Source organism: Lactuca serriola, chromosome 4 (assembly GCF_051521515.1).
Source record: "Lactuca serriola cultivar US96UC23 chromosome 4, Lser_US96UC23_V15, whole genome shotgun sequence".
NCBI classification, from domain to species: Eukaryota; Viridiplantae; Streptophyta; class Magnoliopsida; order Asterales; family Asteraceae; genus Lactuca; species Lactuca serriola.
Genome location: NC_136411.1, coordinates 43,822,924 through 43,833,510, shown reverse-complemented (window position 1 = coordinate 43,833,510; position 10,587 = coordinate 43,822,924). Strand labels below are relative to the sequence as shown.

General features: G+C 34.4%; 1 protein-coding gene and 2 pseudogenes across 1 annotated transcript; 2 read left to right on the top strand and 1 right to left on the bottom strand.

Annotated features, from left to right (window-relative positions):
* Window positions 1–387: 387 nt before the first annotated feature.
* LOC145098305 (plant cysteine oxidase 4-like) lies at window positions 388–2,199 on the top strand (annotated as a pseudogene).
* A 284-nt stretch (window positions 2,200–2,483) lies between these two features.
* LOC145098304 (glucan endo-1,3-beta-D-glucosidase-like) lies at window positions 2,484–3,495 on the bottom strand (annotated as a pseudogene).
* A 2,213-nt stretch (window positions 3,496–5,708) lies between these two features.
* LOC145101428 (uncharacterized) lies at window positions 5,709–8,856 on the top strand. The gene is made up of 3 exons (XM_079038622.1): window positions 5,709–6,138; window positions 6,683–8,419; window positions 8,508–8,856. Exons 1-3 carry the CDS (start codon window positions 6,076–6,078, stop codon window positions 8,535–8,537), a joined length of 1,830 nt encoding a protein of 609 aa, XP_078894748.1. The 5' UTR covers window positions 5,709–6,075; the 3' UTR covers window positions 8,538–8,856.
* Window positions 8,857–10,587: the final 1,731 nt, after the last annotated feature.

Here is a 10,587-nt window from a genome sequence, read left to right as displayed (position 1 = left end):
TTAGATCGAAATCAGGATAGATAGTATGTTATGTTTTTATGATCCGTAAGGATTGGTATGTTAGTGACATGTTAGGTCGATGCTCTAGTTCCGAGTGAAACTCTATGATTGATGGTAAATGAGATAGATATGTTTGCTATGTATATGTGCCACTGTATGATAGTATGCGTACATGGTTAGCTGCTTGTTGGTTGGGTTAAGGCGATCCTGCTTTGTGTTGAAGGCCAACAGGCCCAACACACCCTCTGAGCGGTCCGGGGAGACTGTAGGCCCATGCGGCGGACCAGTCATGCCGAAGGCTCGGGATAGATTCATATAGATTGTAGGCCCAGTAGGGCGGACCAGTCTGGCCGATGGCCCAGTATGTATGCTGTTTGATTTATCGTTATGGCTATGGTTTCTGCCAGTGTGGTATTGGTATTTTGGGGGTAGCTCACTAAGCCCTCGGGCTTACATTTTTCAGTTTATTGTTTCAGGTACTTCAAGAGAGCGGGGGAAGTCAAAGGCGTGACCGTACCGCTCCTCATCCTCATGATCTATTTTGGGACACTCTGATGATAAAAGAATTGGAAATGTTTTGTAAAAACAATTACTATTTGACTCTTTTGTTAGTATTAAAAGTTTAAATTTAGCGTAAATTTTATGGATGTTACAATATGTGTGTATGTATGTGTGTATGTGTGTATGTATGTATGTGTGTATGTATGTATGTATGTATGTATGTATGTATGTATGTATGTATGTATGTATGTGTGTATGTAGGAATGCATGCATGTATGTATGTATGTATGTACGTATGTATGTATGTATGTACGTATTTATGTATGTATGTATTTATGTATGTACGTATGTATGTATATATGTATGTATGTATGTATAGGGGAGGGTTCATGTGAAAATGCAAATAATTTGTGAAACGCGAAAACAAGAAAAACATATGAGATTGTGCCACCTCAATCTTATATTTTGATCAAGAATTCATCCAAACATCGAACTACATGATGATAATCGAAGATACATAAGAAATAGTTTCATATTAACAAATCATGCTTTTTTTTTTATAATGAAAATTTGAATTTAAAAGTGGTTAAGGACATAAAAACGGTTGTTAAAACCACCTTTAAATCTATATTATCATAACACCCTCCAATATAAACTTATTATCTTTAATTTATTGCTAATAAGTTTAATTTCTAAAGTATATGTGATTGATTTTTATAAGATAAAATATGTTTTCGAATTTTCGCAAAATATTTATGTTTTCGCATGAACGTACTTGTGTATGTATGTATGTATGTATTGTATGTGTGTATGTGTTATATCTTTTGACTTTATTAACTTTTTCCAAACAAAACAAATCCTTCGCATGTAGGGTCAGAACAGGAAGCATAATTAATATGTTGTTAGACATGTCGTGTAAATGAACACATCGGAACCAATCAATCTTTGCCACCAATTCAATATATTCATATTCACGAGTGTGACAAATTTTGTGTAAGTTTTAAAACTCAAAAATATTATAAAAAGTTGACATTTTTTTATAAATTCTCATCATATTACTTACATAGTTAGTCAAGGATATTTTGTATGTCACCTTCTTCCATCATTCCCCTACATAATCATCCTAGAATAATCATTTTTAGTAAGCTACTTTACGTATCAATGCATGCAAAAGCATATGGTTGACTCGATGAACTCTTACAATCTGATACATCCTCCCAAGGTTCTTTTTTGTTAGTTTATGTAACAATGAGGACTAGTTTTATAATTTTGTCATTCTAATAGACTTGTTTGTTAATCAGGGCAACCTGCAAAGCTTGTCAAAGATGGTATGATAACGGGTGCCATAGGGACACCGATTTTATTTCCAACATGTGATGGCAACATCCATTATTTTCATGTCATGAAACCATGTGCTATCTTTGACATCCTATCACTGTCTTACTCCTCCGATGACATGCGACACTATATGTATTTCTGACGATCAACCATAATATATGTTCACAGACATGAGTTGATTTCAAGTTTGACTAATGTCAAAATGTCAAAGTTTGATTCATTTTGATTTTGTACTCTTGTACAGATGAAGAAGTAAATGGAGAAATATGTTTAGAAGTTGCATGGTTAGAAGAATGTCAACGTCCTGATGATTTTGTAATACAAAGGGGTCGGTATAAAGGTTGTGTTATTAAGACATAAAATGGTTTTATTGGAATGAATTGAAGCATTTGTAAGTTGATAGCATCCGAGGTGAAAATTATGTATGTTACTTTTATGAGATGTTCAAGGACAATAATGTAATTTTATTAGTTATTATGCATATTTTGCATAAATATGCGGGAAAAACACGCAAAAACCCTATATATTATACCCGTATGATTAAAAAAACCCTTATATTATATTTTTGTACAGATTAACCATTTTTAATTCCCAAACCGTCTAACAATTGTAATTCATCAGGTAACTCTAGGTTACCTGTTCTATCAATTTTCTTTATTTTTATATATTTTATTTATTTCTTTTAGTTGAAACTTAGCCCAAAGAAGTCCCACCACTCTATTCTCCCTTATGAAATCCGCAGCATAAATTGTGTCATCTTCTCTTACATGTCACCATGTTTGAGAAGCATCAATCTCCATGGGTGTAAGCAAAGTTCCAACTGCAACAAAATGTGTCTCTCCATAAGCCAGACCCATTAAAGTAGCAGAGTAATACGCGTTTATAGCTTCACTTGTGCTTTCTTGATTCCTTCCGTCTGCATATTCAGTCAATCCAGATGCCTATGAGTGTAATCAAAGCATCTCAAACGAAGATACTTTGAATTTCCACCTCTACCCAATGTCATGAAATCTGCCATTAAAGAGTAAGCTTGAGCACTATATTTCTTCCCTAAATTGGGTCTTCTTTGCTAGAACAGCAAATCCATTTAACTGTGGGTCAATTGTATCCTTCAAGTACTACTAGATTTGGGGGTTACACCAAGATAACAAACTTCTTCGGCTATCAATGCTGACCTCGATGCCCTTGCCACCAATTTACCAAAAAAATATGATGATGTGGTTTCTATAGCAGTTGAATCCAAACCCTTGACATCTTTCACAAGAGCATCAATGATTTGAGGATACGATTCTTATTTAACTCCTTTGATTGGATGCCCGGTTATAGAAACAGGGTCAATTTCTAACACCCATGAATCTCCAATAACACCCACAAGTTCACCATCCATACTTTCGTATTTTAGATCAACAAGAAGACGAAGATGGAGAGGGTTTGCTAAAATTAACAAATCCCCCAAACTTTCTTCTGAAATTTATATTCAACACAAAATGGTTTTGTAAACGAGGCATGGCCAGAAATGGGATAACAAGAACTGATTCGAATTCATAATCTGGGTTTGGTAATATAGCGATGTGTATTATACCACAAAACTTATCGGATGAAATGGTGGATACATCATGGGTCAAACAGATTGGCGTTGACGAATACGTAACCCATGTTTAACCATTATTCAGATTGATCTTGTACTTGGTTTTAGAAGAATTGGGAACACAATTAAGAATTGTGTGGATAGTCGAAATGGATAATGCGACACTTTGTAATACTTGGAATGTCAAGAAGAGACTGCCTCTAACGAGAAAGAATCTCAAATTGGGTTGAATGTCCAAAGTGATGCTGAGATCATTGAACAAAGATATGGTACGGGTTTGATTCAGATTCGGGTTATTGAAGACCGATATGGTAAGATCAGCTTTGAATATTTGAGATGTGAAAGCAATGTTAGAAACAGAGATGGGTAAGAGAGAGGAAGTGAGGAGATAGAGGATTTGATAAGATAAGGATAGATGTATTCAGGTTGATCGCCATTTTTGAGGACAAAGTTTTGAAAAAATGAGTTTATGGGGAGAGGGGATGAGAAGAGGTGAGGCAAGAAGAAAAAGGAGGGGTCAGGTAGGATGGTAGACGAGATTTCTAGGAAGGAGAAAGGGTGGATTGATTAGCGGTTCATGGCGGCACCAGGTGGAAGAGATGAATTAAAATGTCGTGTGATGTGGGTTTTATAAAGGTTTTTTCTTCAAGGATTTGATGACCATTCTTACTTCTCTCAACTTTCTTCAACGTCAGAGCGGGCTAAAGCCATGTCACCTATGTTACCGGTTGATTAGTCTAACCGGTCACAAAACATGAAAACCATCAAACTTAGAAATAATAATGGTTAATTTGTACAAACAAATAATATAAAGGTTTTGTTAAGCATTGGGGTATAATACATAGGGTTTTTTTGTGTTTTTCCCTAAATATACACATGATTGATATAGTGTCCAATTAATGGTCTTAATGCCTCAAGTTGTTTTTTCATAGGTTTGTATACAGGTGACACTTTAAATCTTGCATGCTCATTATTTAGGTTGTGTTTGACTGACTAGCTAGAAGGTTAACTTCTGTATGATAAGCTAAATCATAAAGTAATAACATTCTGTAAAAAGTATTGGAGAAACTAGGTGACAAATATAAAATGACATAAAAAACTTGAATAGGAAATGGACATAAAAACACCCTTAATAGGTACTTTTTAGTCTTTGGGTAGAGCAAAAATATAAATCTTCATTTACTTAAATAAGGAGTTTCCATAAGTCAATACTTTGTAACTTATCTAAAACAACTTATAACTTATTTAAATCAAATTACCATACTAACCTTATCATAACCCTAGATTTTTATATACATATATCTAAGATTGTAGGTGAATAAATAGAATTTGTCAAATATTAGAAAACAATTTATCAGTTTATTATGTTTTTGTACTGGATAAATTAATTCATATCTTTTTTTAAACAACCTTTTGATATCAAATAAAATTATAAACACTTCTTCAAATTAACACAAATTATTTTAAATAAATAATTCCAAACACCCCTTAGTAAATAAGAAATTTAAGGAAATTAGATTCTCTTTGTAATGCTTTTTAAACGTATGGTTTTTTTTTATCAAACGTGATTTTGAGGTTAAAGAATAATTAAAGGATAATTTTTAGTGAGCTCTAAGCAAAATTGTACAATTTTGACTTCCGAGCATATGCCATGAAAATAAGATAATCACATATTTATTCTTCTTCACAATATATTTATATTTCTTTTAAATGCTCTTTCTCTTTTCCATTTTTACTTTTTGTATTAAGAGCCTGTAGCACATATCTCCCATACTTCTATAGTGTTTTTTTTTTTTTTTTTTAAAGAGCTTCTATACTTCTATAATTTTGGGTTGAATTTTTATTTATAATCTGGATTTCATGATACCTAGACATATAGTTAAGTAATATAGTTGAAGTATCAGATTTAAAAAGGTGATCATGCAATCTTTCAAACAAATCCAACATATTTCTCAATCCAAAACCCTAACATGTGTGAGTTTTCATTCGAGAAATCTAATATCTGAAATTTAGAAAAAACAATAATCGTTTTACTCTTTCTTAATTATTTGTAAACGAAACCAAAACAACAATTATTAGATGAAGTATTTCAAGGTACTCACACTAGTGCATTTGCTTCATTTTGAATACATGAATAATGACATCATAATATAATTAATATCACATGATTTTACTAAAGCTCTTATTTTATTCATTTATTTTGAAAGAGGTGATTTATTTTTTCGAAAAAGGATTAAAACGGTGAGTAGCGTAAATGAGGGAGGCGAGATCTATTACAATTAAAGCAAACACAGGTGAAACCGCAGGGGTGGTATTAATCTCTCTCTCTCTCTCTCTCTCTCTCTCTCTCTCTCTCTCTCTCTCACAGCCATGGATGCCATGGATGTCATAATCAAGCACATGATCCGAAACAAGCGAACATAAAAAAGGAGAAGTCAAACAGCAAACTACACATCACACCAACACTTCAGTAAAAAAAGAAAAAACTACGAAGCGTATCCATGCTCATAATAACATTGTTTATTTTCAGCCTTGAGAAGTTGCTTCAAATTCGGTCAGATTCTTCTGACAGATTGTGATTATTAAGCATAATAATCAATTACAAGAAGCAACACCTGACATGTTCTCTGTTTTACGCTCTTTTCTCCATGATCAACCGTTTGCTCAACCATATTCATCGATTCTTGGCTCAAGATCTTAGCGAATTTAAGGTATGTTCTCGATTACATCTGTTTTCTTTTATATCAAGCAGCACTTCTGCGGTTTTGATTGGTTAGTCTCGGGAACTAAGTCGTACTTCTGTTTTATTTCGAGAAAATTGGGGAACAAATATTTAAAATGGATTCAAGATGCTCTGTCATTTGTGAAAAAGTGTTCTGTGTTGATTTTTGAAGTTAGTTGAAGGCCAAGACGCCAAGTGATTCTCCATATCATCTTGATAGGAAAGAATTTGTGTTTTGGAACAGATGACAATTGACAAGTATTGTGTGTTTGGTTAACGACTTCTTGTTATGAATGCAATTGCTTGAATAAACGATCAAACACATAGATATGGCGATCACAATCCACAAAGACGTAGGGTTTAACCGCTCAAACCCTAACATAGTAAAATTGGCCATAAATACAATTCGCTCAAATTTTTTGAAAGAAGTTGTTTACTGCATTATGTTTTCTTTAATGATTTCATAGATTTTAGTATCGATTTTAAGATTTTCTAGTTGGAATTGACGTGAAGTTTGTTCTTATGATGGCTAGGCAGACATTACAAATCTGTTTGTACGTGCAATAAATTCCATCAAACTGCTTTCTGTTGTAATGGAGGACAAACGATTGAACATCAATCAGCCACTTCTATCAGTGAGACGCCTCTCACCAAAAGCAGCTTCACAGAAGAATGAGAATAGAAAATTCGGAAGTTACCTTCCAACTATGCCCCCCATTGAACCTTTTAAAACCGAATTCAAGTTAGATCCATTGAAGAACACAGGAAGCATACCTTTTGTATGGGAACACAGTCCAGGAAGACCCAAAGACGATGAATCACATAATCAGATTCAACCCAAGGAATACCCTCTCGGTCTTCCAAAACTTCCTCCAGGTAGGATTTCAAAACCTAGAAAGAAAGATTCCGATAACATAACCCAAGATCATGTTCATCTTCATCTTCATACCAATCTTCCCAAAGATCGTTCGAGTTTACAGAGTGTTTTCCAAACAGAAGAAAAGAAATCCAGATTCGAAAGATCAAAATCAGTGAAGAAAGAAATTAGGTCTGATTCCAGTGAAGGCGATGACAACAACAATGAAACATTCATGGATGCACTTGATACACTTTCACGAGGTGATCAATCATCTTTCTATAACTGTAGCACAAGTGGTGTAAATGTAAATGTAAATTCAACACATGACCAATCAGATGTGATGAACACATCTGGGATTCTTCGATCAGATCCAAAACTTCGTGATTTCATGATGGGTCGTTTTATTCCAGCTGCAAAAGCAATGGCTTCAGAAACACAAACACCTCATCATCATCTCTATTCTTCCAGAAAACAAATCTTTAGAGACAACCACCCACGTGAAGTAAAGAAGTTAGCAAATATGGAGAACAAAAAGTTACAGCTTAGATATGGACCCATGTTTTTGCAGGATAACAAAGAGGAAGAAGAAGAAGACGATAGTTACCATGAATACTATGAACATGAGTATGAACATGAAAACACATCATTCAAATTTTGTGGATTGCTTCCACGTTTTTGCTCAAGGGGTTCTCTTAATCTTGTTGGGCCAGTTCCTGGAATTGGGATGAAGCCCATGAGGATAAGTAGAACTCATGCAAGCTCTAATTCTCTTGGTTCCTTCATAGAAATAGAGAAAAGATCGTTGACCAGATCCCATTTGGTCAAACACCATGATTCCATTGGCACTTCAAACAACCAGAAGAATCACAATCACAATTACAATTACAATCACAATCATCCGAAGCTAGAAGGATCGAAACTGTACAATCGTCTTCAAGGATGTGGTTTTAGTGAATCTTTTGTTTCTGAAAACGAGTCAAGTAGTAGTTCTTCACAGAAGAAAAGGTTGAGCTTTAAGGAATTACTAAATGATAAAAACAATTTGAAGAATGAAAGAGTAAGAGACAATCAAGATTCCATTATTGAGAAGACTCTTTATGTGGATACTGAGAATTCAATTCCATCCAATGTGAAACAAGAGAATACAGATACAGATACTCAAGTTCATGTAGAAACACAAACACAAGTGGTTGATCAAAGTCCAAAAGATTCTGAAGATTCTGCTTATGACACTCCTACACCTCCACCAGTGCCAAAATCGCCCTCGGATTCCTGGCTTGGGCGTACATTGCCTTCCGTGTCATCTAATAATAAACAAACCACCATACGTTGGAATCCCAGATTCCGGCCTTCCGACATGTTAGCTGCTGAGTCGGAATCGGATAAAACCCCACCATTACGGATTCCCAAGGTAATTTGATTTCCATTTAATTCTCTACTACTAATTAAGTTATGTATAAAGTAATTAAAGTGTTACATGTTTTGTGTCAATTTCTCAGGGACCATTGCTTCCTATACCAGAAAGTTAAAGGTAGCCAGGTGGTTTTCAAGTTGTTACTTCTGTGCATATGTTTTGGGTGGTGAGTTCATCATATCAAAATATCAAAAGACTTGTTTTTTTTTTTTGGTTTGTTGGGGGTAAACTTGGTAATGATTGGTTGAATGTGGATAGGTTTGTTTTTGGTGGGCATAGGTGAAAAAGAAAAAGAATAAAGAAATGTTGGTTGTAGAGTCTTTTTCAAAAGATATTGACGTATATAGTTCTTTAATGGATCACATGACATATATGATTTGCATCGCAGTTGGATGTTGGCCACGTTTCACTAAAAGATATTTTTGTTTGTGAAATTGTGATGAAGCTTGATATGAATCATGAATGGTTTATCTCGTGTAATTGTATAAAAAAACATGTTAGATTTTTTGAAAAAAATAATACTTGTTTTTGGAAATAATAAATATGCTTCTAAGTGTAAAGGGGAAAAAAAAAGCTCCTATAAATGTGTGTGCGCGTGTGAGAGAGATGACTTAGACCGACAAAATGTATGATTGTGAAAAATAGTAAAATTTGCAAATTGAATGTAGACAAGAGTGACAATGAAGTTGCTTCTGTTTTATAAATGTATGATTGAAACAAATGGGAGGCCTACAAATAGCTCAAAGGTAATATTAATAAATGATGCGACTCATGTGAGACAAAATGGCCACAAGCTCAAACTACTTAATATTTTGACATCTTCTGCAAGAAATTAAACACAATGCCCCACCCATATCATCACATCCTCAAGAGGTGCATGAATACAACTCATTAATCGTATGCCATATATATATGTAATGCCACGAACCAAAAACACTAGTCTAGCCCAATACTCTTCCAATAAACTAAAATAATGATTGGAAATTATTAGTATGTACAAATTATACTCGCATCCGATCCATCTTGACGAGGATGTCAAATAAAGATTTGTCAGAAAAAAATCTGAAAAAGTGACCAGAAAAAAATCATGTTGATCGTCACACCACCACCACCCCAGAGGCGTAGCTAAGTGTGTAGAAGGTAGGTCCTACATTTTTTTTAATTACAACAAATATATATATATATATATATATATATATATATATATATATATAGAGAGAGAGAGAGAGAGAGAGAGAGAGAGAGAGAGAGAAAATATGAAGGATCTATCTCATTTTTGCTAAAAGACCTATCTATATTTGCTAAAATACCTATCTATTTCAGTTTTATTTACATAAGGAACCATGTGATTTTGGTTCTAGATTCGTCACTGCACCACCCACCCGGTGGCCACTGTTAGGATGGGGCGGCGGTATTGCATGCTAGACATGAACATAAAAACCAGTCTCGGGTCAGTTTTGAAAAAAGACTGAGACCATACATAAATAATACCGTCCTGAAAGAATAACAGACCGGTTTGGGACCGACCCGAGACCATTCTAAAAAAAGACCAGAATCGAAAGTTTATATACGTATAAATTTAGTGCTAATTACATATTTTTGATCACACATTACTCAACTTCTTTCTTTCTTTTATTAAATTTTAATGTATCATTTTTATTAAATTTTAATGTATCGTTTTGGTGTTAATCACACATTTGTTAACGAAAAAACTCAAAACCGAAACAAAAAATACCTAAAAAATAGAATAGACCGTTCTGAGACTGATCAAAAAACATAACAAACTGTGTGGGACCAATCCAAAAAAGATTAAACCGAAAATGATCTGTTCGAATAAAATCAGGCCAAAAAAAGACCAACTTGAGATCGTTTGAGACCAATCCAAAAACAAAACAAACTGTTCTGAGATCAGTCTTAAAAATACTAGACCATTTCGACATCGGTATTGGGATAACCAAATACCAATATGCATCTTGGGCCATGAAAATGGAGGGGTGGTGCCTTGTTTGGGCTTGGTTAACACTCCCTTGTATGATGGGTCTTGCTTTTGTTGGGTTGTTGTTTGGTGTGGTCATGGTCTTGTTTGGCCTACTAGCAACACTTGGTCAATAAGCTATCAAGGTTGTTAGGGCGAGGTGGTTGAGGATTTGAGGCTCGACTTGCTC